Raw genomic sequence first — 22693 nt, 5'->3', positions numbered from 1 at the left:
TGCACGGAGGGATTACATAGAGCACTAGGCGTTCTGGATTACGTCTTTCGGAAGTGGTTTGAGAGCCTGCAGTGTCGCCTTCAGCATGACCTGCGTGGTGGCAGATCTTCATTCCTTGAGGTCGACTGCGTTTGATTTTTCAAAACAGTCAAGGGTGATGGGAATGCAGCATAATCAAATGTCAGAATAACCTAGAGATTTTTTTCTCTGAACATATGTACCCTGATTTATCAATGTCACCCCATTAAAATTAATAATAAAAAAAAAAAGTCAAAACTCACTCGAGGTCAAAGCCAGTGAGTCAATTTCTATAAATTTATTTTCCTTTTTGAAAAGGGAACAATATAAAAAAAAAAGGGGGAGGAACAATACAACATAGCTGTTCAGAGTATGGACTTTGGAGTTAGAGAAATCTGGATTCTGACACTTGCTAGTGTCTGATCCTGAACACAAGACAGCCTATTGGAGTCTCAATTTCTTTACGCATAAGGGACTAACAGTCTATTTGATGGGTATGGTTGGTAAATGTATTGGAAGCTTTGTATCTTTAGCTTTCATCATTATGACTAAGGAAGAAGAATCACTTTTTTTTTTACTGTGGAATGTAAATTGGTTCTGAAAGTACTTCCCAAATAAAAGTTTGTAAGTTTTAGACCTTGTCATAATCATTACTGAGTGTCATGACTTACACCGTCTCTGGATTTATGTCATTCAGCTCAGACCCTCAGAACACAAAACACAATCACAGAGTCCATGTACTGAGTGGGGACATTTATTCACAGGTGTACCTCTGGGTGTGGACAAACCCTAGCCAATTATGCCACTCTGAGTCCATGGCTAGCACCTTGTGGGAGGAAGAATGGGCTGGGAGGAGGGGGTAGCTTTTGGTGTAAGGAAAAATGAAGGAACTGAAGGAGGAAAAATGAATCCTCCAGGGACAACCAGATTCATCCCCAGGGCATTTTTTACCCATAGACTCTATCCCAAGAGACAGAAAGGCTGCTTCAATAGGCAAAATTCAGAATTTCATAATTTAGAGAGACCGAGAGGAAATTTTAGTTAAGTCTGGATAATCCTGGAATTTGCTAAATCTTGGTTTAAACAACAGCTATTCCATCTTGACTGTATATTTGCTAGATACATTTAATACATTCTTGTTTATCTATCTATATATATCACAATTTTACTTGGTTAAGAGAATAAAAAAAATCACTTCATCAATTATCCTTGAGAAAAATCTATTCATAAATATCCAGTTACTCTCTGCAGAGCTGACCCTTCTTGAGGTTGCCAGAGAACGAGGTTCCACTGTGAAATACCCTTTCAATAGATCCCCCAGGCCATGCGTGGAGCTCAGGATCTGCAGCTGTTTTGACCATGACCTCATGTCTCCAAGGCACAGCATCTGTAGCAGAGCTGTCCCTCAGAGCACAAAAACAGGAACTGTTCATTCTGTCATAGCTGCTCCTTCTTGCATAATAGACAGATGTGTGTTTCCTATGAGAGTCAGAGATAAGGTGCCAAAGACAGGAAGAGGCTGGGTCAAAGGTGTTGTTACTGAGTTTGAGAATCCTTCATACGGATGACCAACCTGACATTTCAAAACAATGGCTTTCAAATTGTTGTATGTCCTTGGTCACTCTGGAAGGTCAATGAACCAAAACACCACATCTTCAGAGCCCCAAACTGGAGCTGAAAGACCTGTCCTTCTGCCACTTGGAGAATTCATGTAACACCTGTGGGCCTCCATTTCCACATCTGTGAAGTGAGGGGTTAGAGGAGATGATCTTAAATTTGTCCTGTCTTTAAAACCCTACATTTCATATCCATTCTTCTTCATTGTGAAAGAAAACAGTGCGACCCACCCCATTTTGACCAGAATGGAGAATATGATATTGCTTTGATGGAACACAAATGAAAGAAATGATCAAATATGATACTGATGTTAAATGGCATCGATGATAAAACTGAATTGATGTTAAAGGTAAACACACATGCAGTGCTACGCTGAAGTCATTGTCATCAGAGAGCTGCCTGCTCATGTGTGATGTGCCTCCTTGTAATAGGCCCTCTCTCTCTCATCATCTATAGTAATGACAGGAAAATATCTGCAAACCCTCCAGATGGGTCAGTTAGTCCTAACTCATGAACTGTCAAGACAAACCAGAGCTGCAGACAGGAGGAGCACCTCCTCCTACTCCTAGTGGTCAACGGGTGAGCACCAGCAGCACCAATGGCAGTGTCAGGGCCCTTATGGAGGACTGGGAAGTCTAACTGGTCTCCAAACAGCGGAGCATCCAGGTGTTATTCAGGAGCTAATCTCAGCTAATATTTATTGAGTACTTACGACATGCTAGGCCTTAAAGCCACGTGCTATAGAGAGATATACTGCTTCACTTAATGTTCAGTTACCACCCCTATTTTAAGGCTCAGGAAACCAGGACTACAGGAGCTCAGGAACCTGGCCATGCTCTTCAGCCACACGGCATTGGCAGTTCTTCCACAGCAGAGATGGACAGGAAATTTCCTGTTTCCTTTCTCCTGTGCCTTCTTTCAGGTCCAGTGATTCACATCCTTTCCTCTGGAGCGTGAAAGTCCAGAGAGATTGTATGGCTCAGACGGTGTGACACTTGGCCTGGTCTTTGAGTTTTTAAAAGTGCTTTCCTCTAAACACCAAATGGTTCGACGTCTGCCTATCTTCCATGAGCCAGTGAACTGCTGTTCCTAGGTGCTTACTCTGCATTAGGCTTAGTTCGTGTGGTAGGTACAAGCTAGGAACTGAGCTGAACAGCAAGTGCGTGTAAAAGACTTGGAGAACAGGCAAGAGTGAGCCCAGGCCTTAGGTTTCCACACTCTATGTTTCTTCCTTTCCTTTACTTCCCTTCCCCTTCCCCTTCCCCTTCCCCTTCCTTCCTTCCTTCCTTCCTTCCTTCCTCCCTCCCTCCCTCCCTCCCTTCCTCCTTCCTTCCTTCCTTCTTACTGATTGATTTTAGAGAGAGAGGGAGGAAGGGAGAGAGAGAGAAAAGAACAGAGAATGAATCGTCAACCTCTGTACTTTGAGGACAAAGCTCTAATCTACCAAGCTATCAAACCAGGGCACTGCCTCTCTCTTTAAAATCAATAAATAAAATTTAAAAATTATTTTTAAAAAGCAACAATTCTTAAATTCATACTATGTTCCAGGCACTGTGCAAAAAATGTTTACTTAGATGATCTTATTCACTTTTCATAAGACTGCTATAAGCAAGATATCATTAACAGGACAAAAAGGGGCAGAAAATGAGGCACAGAGAGGTCAATAACATGCCGACATTGTACAGTGAGGAAGTGGCAGAGCTGAGATTTAAAGAGAGGCTTTGCCAGTGAAAACAAAGGGATTTGCTTTGTAAAGAATTTTGTTAAAATGGTATTTATTCCTGACAGGTCTAGAAAGAGGCACATCCCTGGGAATCCAAGAGCCTGCTTATAGCTGACTTTCTCTGAAGCTAGCCAGGGGACATCGGGTAGGAAAGCACTGTATCCCCAAGTATTATCTTTGTTGTTCACAGTAATTTTTCAGAAATGAAGGAGTGATCAATTACTATTGACCACTGAGACATAGACTTATGGCTTCACTACTTGTCAACCCAACATAGTTATTTCCTGGCCTTTGGCCAACATGGCATAGCACACTATCTGTGTCTAAGGGGGTGAGTAACAGACTGGACGGGTGTGGACATGTGGGGGGATTTGTAGCAGTGTAGGCACAAAGCCCATGGCACACCTTGCATTCTTGGCTAAAATCCCTTCCTTCTCATAAAGAAAGGAGATTATGTGATTGTTTTAGTCATTCTTCTCCTGAAATGGCTTTGGGTGGAATAATACCATATCTGGCTGGGGTTTATGCTCCCAAATTGAGCAGGCAGCAAGGCAGTACTGACAGCCTCTGCATCTACCAGCGCTGGAAAGAGAGGGACACAGGCGCGGTGTTGAGCAAATGAGTTTGTAAAATTTGTATTTTTTGAGTTTGCTCACTTTTATTGTTAAAAATGGCGCTGGGCAGCACCAGGTATGTGATCTGTGAAATTGCAAATTACCTTCCTGCTTGGGAAGGGCCATTGTTAAGCTAATGTTTGCTGGAGGAGAGGTTTTCACGCCTCAAAAGTTTTAAGAGAAGAAGAAGAAAGAAGCCAAGATGGCAGGGAAAGAGAGAGAAGGCAGAGTGCTGAAGGAGAAGCAGGGGAACCAGAGGTGAGGGGCTTTGGGACTGGTGGGGCCTCTGACTCTAGGGAGAACCGAGAAGATTCTCCTGGTTGTGGAACTGGATAATGTGTCAGGGCTTTGTGAGCCCTGAGTGCAAGGGAAGTGTTTTTCCCTGTGTGTTGCTCTTGGCCGGTACGAGATTTAAATAAAGGAATGGCCCACCAGTTTTCAGCTCCACTGTTTCTTAACCATCTGTCCAAATTCATGAGAACCTGCATGTGAATGGCAATGATGGCGGGGGCCCCTGGCCTTACACATGGCTATGCAGAAAAAGGCTGTCCTTTGCCATTAAGGCTGAACTTTCCAGGGAGAGGGGTCAGAAGAGAAATGTCACCTGTCTCATCTGCGCATACCCTCTATACCTGTTCTCAAGATACACTGAGGCTACACTGGCTGGTTGAAGGTAGAGAGTTCATACTTTCCACTGAAACTTAATTAGTAAAACTCCCCTAAATCACTCCCTCTGCAAATTGCAAACTCATTGAGACCATGAGTTGTATCTTCTAATTCAATCTGCTTCCCCCACAGGCCTGCTCTACCTGGGTGATAAACATCAACATCCATCAAACCTCCTCCCTAAGGAATTCTTGCTCTTCCCCCCTAGGATTAGACTGGGCTTGGCCTTTCAAATCAAAGGGCCCCTCACTGTTTACATGTGTAATGCCTAGCTCTGCTTTCATGATGAATTTGCCTGTGTTAATCATGCTAAACTGAATTACAGCAACCTGACAATTGTTTTTGAAAATTGGTGCTTTTCTAGCTTTTAAAGCAAAGAGATTACTGGAGTCCAGTCCGGTAACTTTTTGTGTGTATGTAATCAATCATCTCTTGGTAGCAAACTCTTTGTACCATTACTCAACACTCTGAGTAAGAATGCTTTTTAAGAAACATGTCCTTGCTCGTAAAGCCTGGCAGTCAAATAAGAAGGCTCCTTGCAGGTAAATTCACCGCTCTTCTTGTCTCCTTCTCCTCCCTCCCCCTGGTCCCCTTCCTCTCCCTCCTCCTCGTCTCCTTCCCCTCCCTCCTCCTCGTCTCCTTCCCCTCCCTCCTCCTGGTCCCCTTCCCCTCCCTCCCCCTGGTCCCCTTCCCCTCCCTCCTCCTGGTCCCCATCCTCTCCCTCCCCCTGGTCCCCTTCCCCTCCTTCCTCCTGGTCTCCTTCCTCTGCCTCCTCCTCATCTCCTTCCCCTCCCTCCCCCTGGTCCCCTTCCTCTGCCTCCTCCTGGTCCCCTTCCCCTCCCTCCCCCTGGTCCCCTTCCCCTCCCTCCCCCTGGTCCCCTTCCTCTGTCTCCTCCTGGTCCCCTTCCCCTCCCTCCCCCTGGTCCCCTTCCTCTGTCTCCTCCTGGTCCCCTTCCCCTCCCTCCCCCTGGTCCCCTTCCTCTGCCTCCTCCTGGTCCCCTTCCCCTCCCTCCCCCTGGTCCCCTTCCCCTGCCTCCTCCTGGTCCCCTTCCCCTCCCTCCCCCTGGTCCCCTTCCCCTCCCTCCTCCTGGTCCCCTTCCCCTCCCTCCCCCTGGTCCCCTTCCCCTCCCTCCCCCTGGTCCCCTTCCCCTCCCTCCCCCTGGTCTCCTTCCCCTCCCTCCCCCTGGTCCCCTTCCCCTCCCTCCCCCTGGTCCCCTTCCTCTCCCTCCCCCTGGTCTCCTTCCCCTCCCTCCCCCTGGTCCCCTTCCCCTCCCTCCTCCTTGTCCCCTTCCTCTCCCTCTCCCTGGTCCCCTTCCCCTCCCTCCTCCAGGTCCTCCTCCTCCCTTTCTTCTCTTCCTCCCTCTCTTTCTTTCCTTTGTTTCTATACACCACTTCCATTCTATATACCATATTCTGTCCTTCTGTCCTTCCCGGGCCGTGCTTTAGTTCATGAATTCCATCACAAAAAACTAATCAGTCCAATCAAGGAAAACTAACACCTGACAGAGGCCAAAGTTCTGCCACCTCAAAATAGGACTTTTGGGATATTGATCTTAAGCTCATTATTAAGAAACCAAAGACTCAGAAAGAACCTTTGCCCCCCCCCCTTAACCGCTGAAAGGAATTCAGATAGTGAAACTTGCTTAAGGCAGGGAGCATCCCCCTAGCACCATAAACTAAACTAAAGGTGGCAGGCAGGCAGAAAAACCTTGTTTGTTTACTTCCCCGCATCCCATTGTTTCTGGGTTATCCAGCAGGGATTTGTTTACCACGTGTTGGCTCTCTCTGGTCTGCCTGTAAATGACCTGCTATCCCTTTGAAATTCCAGACGCTGCCCCCTTCTTCTTTGTCCAGAATGGCATCCACACTTCAGCTGCTCCATGTGGTGACTGCCTCTCTCATAGTCTATGGCGCTCCTGCCAGTATATCTGGGGAGGTCTGCACATTTTCTCCGGGTGCTCAGGCTCAAGTTAACTTGATTATTAGCCTAGCCAGAAGAACTTAGAAAGGGGGGAGAAAAGTTATTTTCTGGACCCCCACAAATCTATGTAATGATCACATCAGTGGCCAGACCCAGGATTCTGGTTTTGTTCTGATTTCTTACAGCATGTCTCAGATGTGAGATGGGATGGTAGAAGAGACCAGAAAAAGGGAAAGTAAGACCTTGTGAGCAGAGGCTATGACACAGTCATCTCCCTGTCCTCTGTTAGGCCTGATGCAGCACCTCCAGTCGCTCAATAAGGGCTTACTAAGTGCCCCCTATGTGCACAATGGGGAGCAAACGGCTGGGGTGCTTGCCTCACGGGGTCCTCAGTCTCATGGGCATGAGAGAAAACGGATTTTTAAAAAACCCACCAAGAAATAGATCATTACAAACTATAATAAATGTGTTGAAAGAAAGAACACACATCAGAAAACAGAGGCTGGAAATTCTGATCTAGCCTGGGGTCACGGCAGGCTTCCTGGAGGAAGAGACATTGAAGCGGAGAGCTGAGGTCTACAGGAGGAGTCGAGGGAGCTGCGACTATAAACCGTGCGGCAAAGCAAGGGCTTTTCCATTTTACAGTAGCTGGAGCAGAGAGGTGTGAAAGAAATCCTAGAGATGTCGTCCCTATCTTCCAATTGACAAGTAATGGGATGAAGATCCCCATCCGATCCGCACCAGGCCACCCGCTCCCGGCCCAAGCCCTTGGCAGCATGCTCAGGACTCCACCACAACTACAACAGCTGCTTCTGGGGCCAGAACAGACGTCACGGCCGTGATGACAGCACTCTGGAGACGTAAAGCTTGAGAGAACCAGTTTTATCACCCTCAAGCTGTCTCTTGGGACCCTGAGGTTAAGACAGATATTAAGAAACAGGACTCAGAAAGAAACTTTGCCCCTCCCCTTTCCTGCCCGAGAGACGCAGACAGAGAAACCTGCTTCAAGAAGGAAATCTTAGGATTTCACCTTAGTTAATATGAATTAAGTGTGGTAAACAGGAGGGCTTCAGGCTGGGGACTGCTGGCTCGAGACCCCCTGGGCCCCATGGTCTCTGAGTCACCTAGCGAGAATCTGCCTGCCAGGTGTGTTCCCCTCTTCCTGGACCACCTGTAAATCACCATCCTTACCTCTGAAATCTTATACCCCGTCCCCCACACCTTTCTCCTCTGTCCAAAGTGTCACATAAACCAACGTTCCCTGTCTTTGTAGTTTTTATGCATATCTGAATTCCCCATGTGCATGTATTAATATTACCATTTGATTTTCTCCTACTAATCTGTCTTTGCTAATTTAACAGCCCAGCTAGAAGAACCCAGAAAGTGGGAGGAAAAAGTATTCATTTCTTTTTTTTTTTTAGTCTACACAAGGGCTTGTCCCATACTCAAATAGAAATGTAGTGGGTTGAAGATAAAAGGTTTTTAAAATTAAACTTTTAATACAATGCTGCTTCTAAAGACTAGCTCACTATGTTTGGGTATCTTTGACCAAAATGTATTTGTAAGTCAGGAAGGGAGAGTGAACTGGGCAGGCTTCCCCATCTGTGTGCAAAATGGAAACAAGATGGAGAAGTGATAACAGTAAGATGGAAATGTGATAAGTCAACCCAAAGCGATACTGCATGCCTAACTGATTTCACCCACCAGCCCAGCAAGAACTACAGCTGGCTCTGGTCCTCACACCTGAGACGACACAGAGGCAGCCCTGAGAAGCAGGCTGGGCATTCTCTAAGAGCCCGTGAAAGTTCTTGGGAAGTTAACAGCACCCAACCACCTTCCTCAGCGGCTGCCTTTCTTATGACACGGCCACACCAAGTGAAGACGTACACCTCCATTTTTCACTCTCGGTGAGCTGTCCTGCCTTCTCAGTAAACAGCACAGGTGCAGAATTGAGTCGAAGAACTGGTCACCTAACCGGTGGTGGGGCAGTAGATAAACTGTCGACCTGGAACGCTGAGGTCGCTGGTTCGAAACCCTGGGTTTGACGGGTCGAGGCACATGCAAGAGGCAACTACAAGCTGATGCTTCCTACTCTCTCCCTCCCCCACCACACTGGTACACACACACACACACACACACACACACACACACACACACACACTGCCTTTCTCTGTCTCTCTCTCTCTCTCTCTCTCTCTCTCTCTCCTCTCTCTAAAATCAATAAAATATTTTTTAAAAAAAGAAACAAAGCTAGAACTCAAAAAAGGTGGAGGAGGAGGATGAACTGGTTAATGCGGAGGGGGAAACCTACATTTTGGTCCATTCTGTCATTTGCAAACTTAGACGTGAACACGGGCAATAACAATCCAAGCCCTTAACTACCAACTCCGTTAACGATGAGAGCGAGAGCAAGTTTCCCAATGCTGCCAGGGGGTGTTGCTTAGCAGAGAGGCCTCATTAAGAAGGGAGAAAAAGATGCTATTGACTATGAATTAAACCTCAGTTCCTTCTCCACCTCACACCTCTTCAGGGGACAAAGGATTGGAAATGTCTCTCCAATCAAAACAAGATCTCTCTCTGCCTCTCTATGATTCTTCGCCCCATCTTTGTGCTGGCCTCTTTGTCTCTGCAAAGAAGCTGCTTCATTGAAACATCATAGAAGAATTAGCAGCTGTCCCCCCAGACAATGAAGTCGCCTGCACACAGGCATTTCCAACGTAGGCAATGCTGGCGCAATTCTCAACCTGTTGCTATAGTAGCAGAAAGAATGTGATTTGAGCAAGCAGCTCTGCCTAGATCCATATCCAAATCCCTGCAGCTCCAAGGAGAACATTAACCCTTCCCTGCCCTTTCTCAGGGGCAGAGACACCTAGGGAAAAAAATCTGAAATTTTTCTTAGGAGCTGAATGCTGTATGTAGTCTTTGCATTCACTCACTCACTCATTCATCCAATAACGACTCATTTAGATTTTTGTTATGCTGGTTCCTAGGTTCTCTATGCTACACCGTGCAGACTTGGCCGTTGGCATCGAGCAAGAGGACGGGTAGGATATTAAGTCATTGCTAAAATACAATATATTATGCAGCATCAGTGTTGTACGGGAGATGTGTGAGGCTCTCACCAGAATGGAAACAGCATATCCAAGATAACCAGTTTATACATTCATTATTACAGAAAACCCCATCTATTCAGGGGCCACTGCGATTATTTGCTTGTTTGCATGTGTTAATTTGACAGAAATACTGATACAAATGCTGGCTCCCTTCACATCATGCCTCCTACAAAGCATTAGTTTAAATGAGTTGTTTAATCAAATCAGTTTTCCACATAAAATAGAAATAGTGCCATTTGTCAAAGAACAACTGCAATCGATTGCTGAACAGTCACTAGGCAACAGAAATGGCAGGAAAGAGCTCGGAAAATACAAGAAAGCAGTAAAGCCGTGCCCTGGCTGGATAGCTCAGTTGTTTAGAGAGAGCATCGTCCCGATAAGCAAAGGTTGCTGACTGGATCCCCGGTCAGGGCACATACAGAAACAGATCGATGTTTTGTCTCTCTCTCCCTTCCTCTCTCTCCAAAAAGTAATAAATAAAAATAAAAAATAAAAAATAGCACAGTCACAAGGTCTTCTAAACAGTCCCCATCTCAATTTATTTGTGTGGTCAAGACAGTAACTTCAGGAAAGACAACTTAGAAATGACTTTTAAGCCAGCTTTCTTTCTCTGACATTGTGGTGGGGAAATCTCACCATCACTGAACACCTCCCTGCTAGACTTCCTTGTTTCCCATGGAGCATAAATACTAGGAGGGCGGGGCTTCTTAGGAGAATAAACTCAGCAGGTAACGATATTCTCGAATGCTTTTGGTGAAGCAAGGGGGCATCAATCAGGTTGCCAAACAAAAGCTGAAAGACTAAGAGGGCAGGTTGCTAATCTGGGTTGTCCAGTAGATGTGGTCTCAGGGAAGTGACCCAACCCTTTGTACCCCAGTTTCCTCGCAGGTAAATTTGATACACCACACAGTTAGTTCCAAAGGCACACAATGATCACAAGCAAATGCTGATAAATCCGTGGCCTGTAATAAAGGACTCCATTATTATTCTCAGTCAAACACTGTACAACATGGGTTTTGGCCTGCAGAATATCTGAGAACCTCAGTCATATTGTAGGACATAGGTTCCTTATCTGAACCAGGGGCCCAGGCTACAAGCCTTTCACAGGACAAATCAGAGAAAGACAGGCCATCGGGGAGAGATAGTCACTAAAATCTCTCTTAACCACAGCAACATTGGGCTAGGGTTTGGGAAACAGTCCCAAATGTTTGAACTAGATGGAAACTGGTTTCCTTTTGCCCCAGATAGAAGTGACGATAGCAAAGAGATGTTGTGTGTAATCTGAAGTAGACTCCACTCCAAACAATGCCCATCCTGGAAGTAAGCAGTGGACACCCAAGCCCAGTGACCCAAGGTCTTTAAATTTTGGAGGATGGAGTGAGAATGGAAATGGAGGCATTCTGTTGAGATGCCAGCACCATCGCTGGACCTACCAAGATGGAGGCACTTGCAGGAATTCTTTTCCCTTAAAAATTCCATTGGGCAGATCATAGTAGCAAAGAGTCTGATGCTTCTTCCACATTACAAGGAGCAGGGCCGGTTCCACATGAGGGGCATGTGCCTCTTGGTTACTCCGGGATCCAGCTATGACTCCACGAGCTTTTCTAAACCAGGGAAGGTAAAGTCCTCACATGCCCCTCTCCCACCACAGAGGCTTATCTAAACGGCCCTAATTCTTCACCCCTCAGTCCATGCCCTCTGACACATGACTCTGCTCCTTCTCTCTGCAAATATCAATTTCCTTGCCCTTTGCCAGTGGACTTGCCCACGTGACTTGCTTTGGCCAGCAGGACGCTAATAGATTTGTGACATAACCTAAAGCTTGAAATGAGCTTGCCCCTGTGGCCTGTGCTCTTGTATCTCTCCCACCACTATGAGAAGAATGTGCCCAGGCTGACAGCTGGGCCCAGGAGGAGGATGGGGGACACATGAAGTAAAACCAACCCAGCTAAGCCCAGCCAAGATCAGCTGGCTCTCCCCACACCAACAGGCAGACATAGGGGTTAATAAAAGCATGTTGTTGTACACCCATTGAGATTTTGTGGTTGCTGTAATGCACCATTTTTGTAGCAACAATTGACACACCACTAATGATAGACTCACCATAGTAAAAATTTGCCTGCAGTTTAAAGGTTAAAACACTGTTTGCTTTACTGTCTTGATACACAGGTAAAGGATCTCTGATTTTTTCCTCCCTGTTAGACTATCAGGTCCTCAGTGCTGGATCTTATTACATCTCCAATGCCCAAGATATTCATGGAAGCCATACCATCTTCTAGATCCCAGGGGGTACAATGGTAAGCAATATACCACTCCAGCCATCTGTCTGCACCTGTGAATTTCCCCCCCTCATCTAGGATCAGGTCAACATGCTTTTTAGCCCAAAGGCAATTACAAAGTTTACTTAGGCAGCTGGAAGTATACCAAGTCAGAAATGAACTACGAACCACCTGAGTGGTATCTGCCTAAGTAAAAATCAACTAGAATCACATTTTTTTAGTAAGGAAAGGGACTGAAAAACCATTGAATTATTGGTTTTCAATTCTAGCCAATCACCAGAGCTTTTTATATTACAGATTCCTAGTCTGCATCTATGTATATTTAATTGAATATTCTGGTACAAGGCTGAGGTGTCTGTATTGTTTATTTATTTTTATTTTTTTTGTATTTTTCTGAAGTGAGAAGTGAGAAGATAGAGAGACTCTCATATGCGCCCGACCAGGATCCACCTGGCATGCCCACCAGGGGGCGATGCTCTGCCCACCTGGGGCGTTGCTCCATTGCAGCTGGAGCCACTCTAGTGCCTGAGGCAGAGGCCATGGAGCCGTCCTCAGTGCCCAGGCCAACTTTGCTCATGGAGCCTTGGCTGAGGGAGGGGAAGAGAGAGAGAGAGAGGAAGGAGAGGGGAACAGGTAGAGAAGCAGATGGGCGCTTCTCCTGTGTGCCCTGGCAGGGAATCAAACCCGGGACTTCCACATGCTGGGCTGACACACTCTACCACTGAGTCAACTGGCCAGGGATGCATCTGTGTTGTTTAAAAGGTCTCAGAGTAATGCTGATGATCACAAGAATTGACCCCCTCCCCAATAGAACTCCTCTATCCAGTGACTGAGTCTCATGCTGAGTTGCATTAAACACTTATGATTGACATTAATATGTGGTAAGGTGCCAAAGAATTGAAAAATTAATATTGATATTTTAAAGTCAGATTTCTTTTTCTCTCCTTTCTGTAGGGAGTGAAAGTAAAGGAATATGAAAGATTCCTAGCTTGCAGACACATGCTGTGTAGGAAACCCCTTTTTACCAGGAAGCTTAAAGGGCATTTTATAATTTAGGCTAGGCATTCAGAGAGATTTTGTAAATACGATTTTTATACTTGTGTGTGATTTGCAGCAATTCAGGATAGATGACAGTATTGTACTGTAAAGAGATTTTGTGCTGGGGAGACTAAAATTCCCTCTCCCCTCACCTCTGTGAGAAACAGGGTAAACACCTAGCCAGGTGTGTGTGTGGGGGGGGGAAATAGGCAAGCCACTTTCCTTTCTTTTTCTTTCTTTCTTTAATGAACCATTTACAAAAGCTTATTCTCTGGTGCCATGTGGGCTCCCTGCCCCATCCTGAAAGCATATAGTTAATGCATATACCTCTAGACAAAGGAATAGCAAATAAACACTGAAAAATTTGGAAATATCTTTTAATATGAAAAGCAACATTTTTTGCTATTGTATTACCTTATAAGTTTTGATATATAGGAATATTTTTTATAAATCCTATAGACGAATATTATAAGTTTGCTAATGAATTGTGTCATCACTCCCCCTCCCCCTTTTCCCACCAACCTGTGTGTGATCAAAGGTATATAACCTACCTCAGGGCTGTGCGTGGGGCGCATGATTTGGGTCAGCTGTGCCCCGTGTTAGCCATATGCGGCCGGCATATTAAATTTCCTCCTTTTAATAAATCTCCTTAAAAATTCATTTGGTCTTGGTGTCTCTACATAAACTCGGCGAAACAGTTCTTTACAACAAATAGACTCAAAGGTAAACACAGAGGGACCATCCCCAGGTGACCACTAATGCATCCATTAGTTACTGTTAGCATAACAAACTCTTCCAAAACTAGTAGCTTAAAACAATAAGCATCGAGTGTTGCTCATGAGTTTGTGGATCTGGACCAGTTTGTCTGACCTCTGGGCCCACTCATGTCTGCGGTCAGCTGGCTGGTCTAGGATTGCCTCATCAACACACATCTGGTGCAAGATTGCTGCCACCTGGGGTGACAAGGGTCCCTGGGTCACAACAAGCAAGTCCAAAAGTGTCCATATGGTGACTGGGCTGGATTCCAAGGAAACCAGCAGAAGCGTGAGAGGCCTGGGCTGGGGTCCCCTGCCGTGCACCCCTTTACTTCTGCGCATTCTACTGGCCAAAGTAAGTTGCAAGGCCAAGCCCAGGTTCAGGGGCAGTGAAAACAGACTCTACCTCTTGTAAGAGGTTCAAAGCCATGTCACGAGGGACTAGATTCAAAGAGGGAAACTCCTGGGACCATTTTGGCAACCAGCCTGTTACACACCAACTGTAATGAGAGAGAAAGCCCACCTGCATCCAAATGTGATTCTTAAGTGTGGGCCAAAGTCTTCACCCTAATTCCAAAATTTTACAAAACCCTCAGACCGAAGTCTCACTGGGTACTCCTCATTTCCACCCCTGCCTGCACACACACGCATCTTCCTTAATCCTCAAGATCTCAGTCTCAAACTAAAGCAAAAGATATCTGTTTGCTCTCAGAGCTATTTTATAATAGCCTTCAGGGTTTTGTTTTGTTTTGTTTTTGTATTTTTCTGAAGCTGGAAACAGGGAGACAGTCAGACTCCCACATGCGCCCGACCGGGATCCACCAGGCATGCCCACCAGGGAGTGTCGCTCTGTTGCTACCAGAGCCATTCTAGCGCCTGAGGCAGAGACCATAGAGCCATCCTCAGTGCCTGGGCCAACTTTGCTCCAATGGAGCCTGGGCTGCGGGAGGGGAAGAGAGAGACAGAGAGGAAGGAGAGGGGGAGGGGTGGAGAAGCAGATGGGTGCCCCTCCTGTGTGCCCTGGCCGGGAATCGAACCCAGGACTTCTGCACTCCAGGCTGATGCTCTACCACTGAGCCAACCGGCCAGCCTTCAGGGTTTTTGTTTGTTTGTTTTGTTGTTGTTGTTGTTTTTGTATTTTTCTGAAGTGAGAAGCAGGGAGGCAGAGAGAGACTCCAGCATGTGGCCAACCAGGATCTACCCAGCATGCCCACCAGGGGGCGATGCTCTGCCCATCTAGTGCACTGCTTGGTTGCAACTGGAGGCATTCTAGGGCCTGAGGCGGAGGCCATGGAGCCGCTCTCAGAGCCAACTTTGCTCCAATGGAGCCTTAGATGAGGGAGAGGAAGAGAGAGATAGAGAGAAAGGAGAGAGGGAAGAGTGGAGAAGCAGATGGGTGCTTCTCCTGTGTGCCTTGGCTGGGAATTGAACGCGGGACTTCCACATGCCAGGCCAACACTCTACCACTGAGCCAACTGGCCAGGGCCTAGCCTTTGGGGTTTTTAAAGGTAATATGGATGACATGCCATCCTCATGAGGACCTGTTCAGGGCAGGTGTGTCTGTGATGTCTCTTCCTGGCTTTGGATGTCCCTACAGATGAAATGTGGCCAAATGCTCACCAGGGCCCCATCTTCCACAGGATCCCACAGGCACTAACATGAGGAGCTGCAGTGCGTCGGAAGACATAGTACAGGAAAAAGATAACACACAAGACCGGCAAAAAGCCCTGAGGAGCAGGAAGCGGGAGCTCACTGAAGATTACAGGCTGAGGCTAATTACATTTCAGCCACCAGCTGCTGGCTAAGCCCTCTTCACTCCACACCCCTACTTCGCTCAGCCTTGCCCCAACTGGGACCACTGCAGAGACACACTAAAACCACGGTGGCTGAATTCAGAGCGATGCTCCCTGACCCAGGCCCTGCAGCACAGCCTGGCTGTGTGCAGCAGGAGTTATTATAGCACCCCTACAACTAAGGTGCTACCTTCTGTCTTTAACCAAAGACCACCATGACCTTTTGGTCAGCTCCACTCAAATTCTCTAAACACCTACTTGTGAGGTTTGGGACAGCAGGGGGTGGTAGAGAAATGAATTCCAGAAACCAGAGAACACAGGACGGCAGAGAAGTAGTGGTGGCCAAGTAGTTCCTGATGGCTCTTTGGAAGGGACACGAAGAGCAGGAGCAAACACATGCTACTCAAAGGCAAGGGTGTCGGAAGTACAGTTTGGTTCCAATTTGTACGGCCAGTTTCCAGTCTGCTTGGTGAGGATCACAGCTTAAAAGACTAAACAAAAAGAGTGGATGAAAAACACAGTGAAATAAAAAGAAATGCTAAATTCACCGTGAAGATGCCTCTGAAAAGCCAAATCCAATGAGATACTGCATTCCATTCAGTTTCTGAAGAAAGCCTAGGAAGCTCCGAAACTGAGCAGAAGAGGCTATCAACCGGACACTCCGCCCGCACTCCTCTAACCTGTATCTGTTCCTGAGCACTGCGTCTGGGCTGGAAGTGAGTGTGGGAGGGATGTTCTTATACTAACCGTAATGCACAGTATCTGAAGTGCAAATGCCTAGGAAGGAAGGGGCCAAATGGCTATCACTGTTGCTAACCCCATGGGTGGCTTGGAGTGACATCCATTTGTTTCTCAGTCATAACTGAGAAAGGGTCACAAATCTAGACCTTGCATCTCCAGTAAAATCATCATAATGGCTCCCACCCCCATCTCTTGCTCACCTGGCAACAAAGTAAGTGACATTCTTGGCTCATCTTCTAAAGAGCTGGCTGATTGGGCTGCAGTCGATCTATGCTTTTGATTTATTCACCATAGGGCAACCTAAGCAGTAAGAAAGCAAACTACTGGCATTTCCACCACAGGCACAGGATAACGGCCATGACGGAGGACTCCTGATTTCAACAGCGACAACGAAAAACATACTGTACCTCCCTGAAACTCAGAAGAGGCGTACGCAATCTCAGAAGCAATTTGCACTCTGCCGGCGGCGCCCTTCATTTTTGGTACACCATGTTTTAGGGCTTTTGTTTATTGCTGCTCTAAAAACCTAGACACGGTGAAGATATGTTGCTCCTTATACAGAGTCCTTAAGTTGCCCGCACGGCGGTGCCAAGAAGGAACCTGTGCTGCATTCACAGAGACACCTGGGCACAGGCCAAACAAACGGTCGCACGCGTCATGGGAGTGCCTCTAGTTTGGGCAATTTCTACTGCCGTTATCCCGTTAAACCCTTGAGCTCAGCGTCTTCACACTCTAGTGTCATCCGGATGGAAGCCCTCCCATCTGTTATAAAAAAACAACAACAGGGCTGTCTCAAGTGTACCACGGTAATGTAGTGTCAAATTAACGTGGTATAGATTCAAAAGAATGTTCCCTGTCGTTTTCTCTCTCCTACAACATCTTTCTCGACCTCTCCCGGGTCGGAAAGTTTGGGCTTGGCCAGCAACCAGAGGCAGTTGTTTGCCTTCGGAGGCCGGTGCAAGCAATAGCTTGTGTTTAGAATAAATATTGAAACCAGAAGCCTGTGAACAAAGCAGCGCTGGACGCCTCTGAATTACTCCCTCATGCACAGCAATTGAGGGAGAAGGCCTTGGCACCGGCCCCACGCAGGGAACCTGCTCCCCGGCCGCCTCCATGTGCTTCCAACCCGCCCCTCCAAGAATTCTGGACACACTATACAGAGATCTCTGTTCTCCCTCTCAAATACTGCATGAATCCCACATTGAGCATCTGACTGTTTTCCTTCCCAGAGCACCACCGATTTAATTCAATGCTCCCACGTTCATCTCTATTTAATTAGACCAACATACCTTTAAACTCTTCTACTCAAACCCCCATCCACTGGCATCTTCCATTCGACAGGGAAATCTTTGAAATGGGGTTTTCTGCTTGCTTGGTTTGTTTTGTTTTGAGACAAAGTGTCCTCATGGTCTATTTTAAAGCTATGGTAATAACTTAGGCTACTTTTCAATTAGTCAGAGGAGCCCATAAAATGTCCACAATCTTTAGCACTTTTCCTTCTTCAAAACCTATTTGATAAGCAGCGTAGTTTTTTTTCATTTTCCCCCCCTACAGGGCCAAAAGGGTAAGTTGCACTAACCAGAGGTAATTAGTACATTAAGTTTTGATTCAAGGCCAGGCTATCAGGTTACAGGTTCTCATAAATCCTGCTGGGAAAAGACACGTCTTTGTCTTGGGATGACTGAGAACTAACCCATCCACCAAACAAAACACCTTCAATCCTATCAGGCACTCCCCTAGCTAAACACAATAGAGAAGAAAAGCCACCACGAAAGCAAATAAAATGAATGAAGTGGTCCTGCCGCTGGCAGCCCTTACCATTGAAAGTGGAGGTCCCTTCCGGACCCTCACAGGGGCTCTGGCTCCTCCTGCAGTGGGGTGAGGGTGGCGAGGGGTCCAGGACGTGGGTGCGGGCAGAGGGATGATCCGTGCATGCTTCAACAGGACTCACCGCCGCCTGCCTGCCTGTCTGCCACTCCGTCCTCTCGTCTGGGTGGGAAGGGCCAAGATAAAAAAAAAAAAAAATGTGCAGGTTACTCACTGGCCTTCCCGGGCAGGCACACCCAGGAGGAGGGAGAGGCGAGGCCAGACAGGGAGATTCTTCGGAGGCAAGGCTCAGATCTTGCTCCTGATGCCTTTTGTTAACACTTCCTGAACTTTAAACTCAATCTGCAGGGGCACGGGTACTTTGGGGAGGCACATAACACTTGAGTAATTAGATTCCGAAAAGGCTTAATGCAAAGGTTACTTTGAAAGGGAGGTGCTTTAGCACGCACCCTTTAAGATTGAACTCCCAACTCCGGGTGGGTCTCCACTGCATCTGAGCATTAACACTGGCACAGGAAATGAGGGGAAGGGGCTCCCTCGGGCAGGAGCCTGGAATGGCCCAGAGCAGGCAAAGCTGGATGTGATTTAGACAATGAATTTCTCTATCTTCTGGGCTCTAAATTGTCGTGAAACAAGATTCTCTCTCTGCCTTGTACAAGAGGCACATTCTTGAAATAGGTATCTGGAAATCAAGAGTTTAGAAATGGATTCACATTGGAAATGCAAAATAAAAACTCCTTGCTACATGAGAGCCCAGCCTTTGAGAAGTTTTAAAATGAAGGCTTTCACAAACGGGGGGATCTTTCAGTGATCTGTTTCGTTTGGTGTAAGCGCGGTTGTTCAGAAACAGAGGCGCGGAGGGCAGTGTTACCGCAGGAGGTGGACCAATGGACCGGCGGTGAGGAGGAGGAACTGACACCTATTCCAGAAACTCAGGACCAGGTCCTTCTCTCATTTATTTCAGCCTGAGAACGCCCTTAGGAGGGAGGCATCCTGGCTTCTCTTTCGCATGTGAGTGAGTGCACAGAGACCCAGAGGTTAGGGAACCTGCTTAGGACTCTGCCAGCCAGTACACAGAAAACCCAAGATTTGGACCCCCTTTGCCTGACTCGTGGCACCACACCCCCAGCAAGTCTTCCACCATTCCTGAAGAAAGATTCACTTCCATCCCACCTAAGCCTAGGTCACCTTTTCTTAAAGACGTATATGGATCCAAAACTGAAAAGTTGTGGATTATAATTCTGCAGGGTAATAATAGATACAATAGAGGTAAGAAAAAAAAAATGTATCTTCTCACCTTTATATGCTAATATCTATTGTGCATTTCTCAGCTCCAGACCTACCGAGTGCCATGTTTCCTTACCAGAGGCTTTTTTGCTTAGGTCTTTTGGGTTTGGGAAACACTGTTATAAAGACGGGTTACTGTACTCTTCTCCCCCTCTGCTGGGGTCTGAATGTTTGTGTGTCCCCCGCCCCCAAATTCGTATGTTGAAATCCCAATGCCCAACGGGATGTCAAGAAGCGGGTCATTTGGAGGGGATTAGGTTTCGAGGGTGGAGCCTTCATGAATGGGGTTAGTGCCCTTATAAAGCAGCCTTCGTAGAGCTGCCTAGTCTCTTTGCCATGTGAGGGTACATGAAGTCTTCAGCCAGGAAGAGGGCCCTTACCTGACCATGTTCACACCCTGATCTCAGACTTCCAGCCTCTAGAATTAAGAAAACTAAACTTCTGTTGTCTATAAGCTGCCTAGTCTGTGATATTTTGTTATAGCCATTTGAAAGAACAAAAACACCTTCTTTTTCAGTGTTTTTATTTTTTAAGTTTCTGAACTTACTTAGAAAACTGTAACAAAAAATTTTGAACAGTATACGAGGGTATAAAATAAAAAGTCAAAGTCTACCTATTCTCTCTAACAATTAGTTCCATTCCCCCAAAGATAAACATTGTTAAAATTTCTTATATATCTGCTTCAGAAATTTTTATGCATGTAAAGCGTATATGAATACCCTTCTAAAAATAATACAACAGAGACTGAAGTATAACCATGATGCCTTATTTTGGCAATTGAAGAAAAAAACACTTAATAATGTATTTGAGTTTTCCATATCAGCATATAGAATCCCTACTGGCACGTGAGAGTGAAGGAGAGTACGAGGTCAGGCTATCACCGGGGATTGCTGCTCTGTAAAAGGGCCCCTATGTGGGTCGCAGCATGCTGTGTGGCTCAATGTCAGAATGCCTGGCTTTCCTTCCCAGCTCTGTCACTGCCAGACTGGCACTCATATATCAATCAGATGGGGAGGGCCCTCAGACTGAAGTCACATCACACAGCTCCTTGTGAGGATCAATAACAATGATGATGACAATGACACCTCAGCACCACGTACTGAACATTTACTCTGTGCCAGGCACTTTTTAAAAAATATGATTTATTAATTTATTTTTTTTACACAGACAGAGAGAGTCAGATAGAGAAATAGGTAGGGACAGCCAGACAAGAACACGGAGGGAGATGAGAAGCATCAATCATCAGTTTTTTGTTGCGACACCTTAGTTGTTCATTGACTGCTTTCTCATGTGTGCCTTGACCGTGGGCCTTCAGCAGACCGAGTGACCCCTTGCTCGAGCCAGCGACCTTGGGTCCAAGCTGGTGAGCTTTTGCTCAAACCAGATGAGCCCGAGCTCAAGCTGGCGACCTTGGGGTCTTGAACCTGAGTCCTCTGCATCCCAGTCCGACGCTCTATCCATTGCGCCACAGCCTGGTCAGGCCCAGGCACTTTTCTTAATGCTTTATATGTATCAATTCGATAAAACCTTACTGTCAACCACCTCATGAAGCCAGTGATATAAGCTCCATTGTACAGACTAAGAGAACCGTCCCAAAGAGAACACCCAGCACTCAGTGCACAGTAAATGCTTAGAGCTGTACCAACAAAGTAAACATCATGTCGGCAACCCTGGCCTTTCCCACAACATAACCCTGAAAGTGGCCCTGTAAAGTGGGTCTCCTTTTCCCTTAAGGATAATGTATAATCGGGGGTTTTGTTTCAGAACCTCACTGTGGCTTTACATTGGGGTCTGGGTGAAAAACGTGAAGGGATCAAACAGTACAAATTGGTAGTTACAGAATGGTCCTGGGGAGCATGGGAAATATAGTCAATAATATTGTGATAACAATGTATGGGTCCAGGTGGGTACTGGAAATATCTGGGGACTCCTGAACTAAGGTGTCACAGCCAAAGACTGATGATTGATGCTTCTCCTCTCTCCGTTCCTGTCTGTCTGTCCCTGTCTGTCCCTCTCTCTGACTCTCTCTCTGTCCCTGTAAAAACAACAACAAAAAAAAATACCAAGGCTATAGTAAGAGATAAAGAAGGTCACTACATAATGATAAAAGGAGCAATCCAATAAGAATATATAACCATTACAAATATCTAAGCACCTAAATATATAAAGCATATTTTGATGGATATAAAGGGCAAGATCAACAGCAATACTTAATAATAGGGGATTTCAATACCCCACTAACATCACTAGATAGATCCTCGAGAATGAAAATTAACAAAGAAACAGCAGACTTAAAGGACACATTAGATCAACTCAATTTAATAGATATCTTCAGAACCTTTTACCCTAAAGCAGCAGAATATACATTCTTTTCAAGTGCTCATGGTACATTCTCTAGGATAGACCACATGTTAGGGCACAAAAGCTGTCTCAACCAATTTAAGAAGATTGAAATCATATCAAGCATTTTCTCTAATCACACTGGCATGAAACTAGAAACCAACCACAACATAAAAACTGAAAAATACTCAAACACTTGGAAACTAAATAGCATGTTATTAAATAACGAATGGGTTAACAATGAGATCAAAGAAGAAATAAAAAAATTCCTAGAAACGAATGAAAATGAGCATACAACATCTCAAAATTTATGGGACACAGCAAAAGCAGTACTGAGAGGAAAGTTCATAGCATTACAAGCATACCTTAAGAAGTTAGAAAAAGTTCAAATAAACAACTTAACCCTGCATCTAAAAGAACTAGAAGAAGAACAGCAAGTAAAGCCCAGAGGTAGTAGAAGGAAGGAAATAATAAAGATCAGAGTGGAAATCAATGACAAAGAGGCTAAAGAAACAATACAGAGGATCAATGAAACCAGAAGCTGGTTCTTTGAAAAGGTAAACAAGATCGATGAACCTTTAACCAGACTCATCAAGAAAAAAAGAAAGAGGACTCAAATAAATAAAATTAGAAATGAGAGTGGAGAAATAACAACTGACACAAGAGAAATACAAAGGATTGTAAGAAAATACTATGAAGAACTGTATGCCAAAAAATTAGACAACCTAGATGAAATGGACAAATTCCTTGAAACATATATTTTAAAAATCAATCTGGAAGAATCAGAAAACCTAAACAGACCAATTACAACAAATATGATCAAAACAGTTATCAAAAAACTCCCAACAAACAAAAGCCTTGGGCCCGATGGCTTCACGAGTGAATTCTACCAAATATTCAAAGAAGAACTCCTATTCTTCTCAAGCTATTTCAAAAAATTCAAAAGGAAGGAAGACTTCCA

The 22693-nt window shown here is 45.7% G+C and overlaps 1 protein-coding gene across 7 annotated transcripts in view; it reads right to left on the bottom strand.

Annotated features, from left to right (window-relative positions):
- The window catches only part of STON2 (stonin 2), a 157008-nt gene that overhangs the window by 47243 nt on the left and 87072 nt on the right, over nucleotides 1–22693 (bottom strand). For 6 of the 7 annotated variants that reach the window (XM_066274851.1, XM_066274853.1, XM_066274855.1 and 3 more), the window contains one exon: nucleotides 18097–18267. The exons of the other annotated variant lie outside the window; for it this stretch is intronic. In XM_066274851.1, coding sequence (XP_066130948.1) covers nucleotides 18097–18267 — 171 coding nt within the window. The remainder of the gene's footprint in view (nucleotides 1–18096; nucleotides 18268–22693) is intronic. 7 annotated transcript variants of the gene reach the window in all.

The sequence above is a fragment of the Saccopteryx bilineata genome, chromosome 4 (genome assembly GCF_036850765.1).
Source record: "Saccopteryx bilineata isolate mSacBil1 chromosome 4, mSacBil1_pri_phased_curated, whole genome shotgun sequence".
Taxonomy (NCBI): Eukaryota; Metazoa; Chordata; class Mammalia; order Chiroptera; family Emballonuridae; genus Saccopteryx; species Saccopteryx bilineata.
This window is presented reverse-complemented; position numbering and strand designations above follow the sequence as displayed.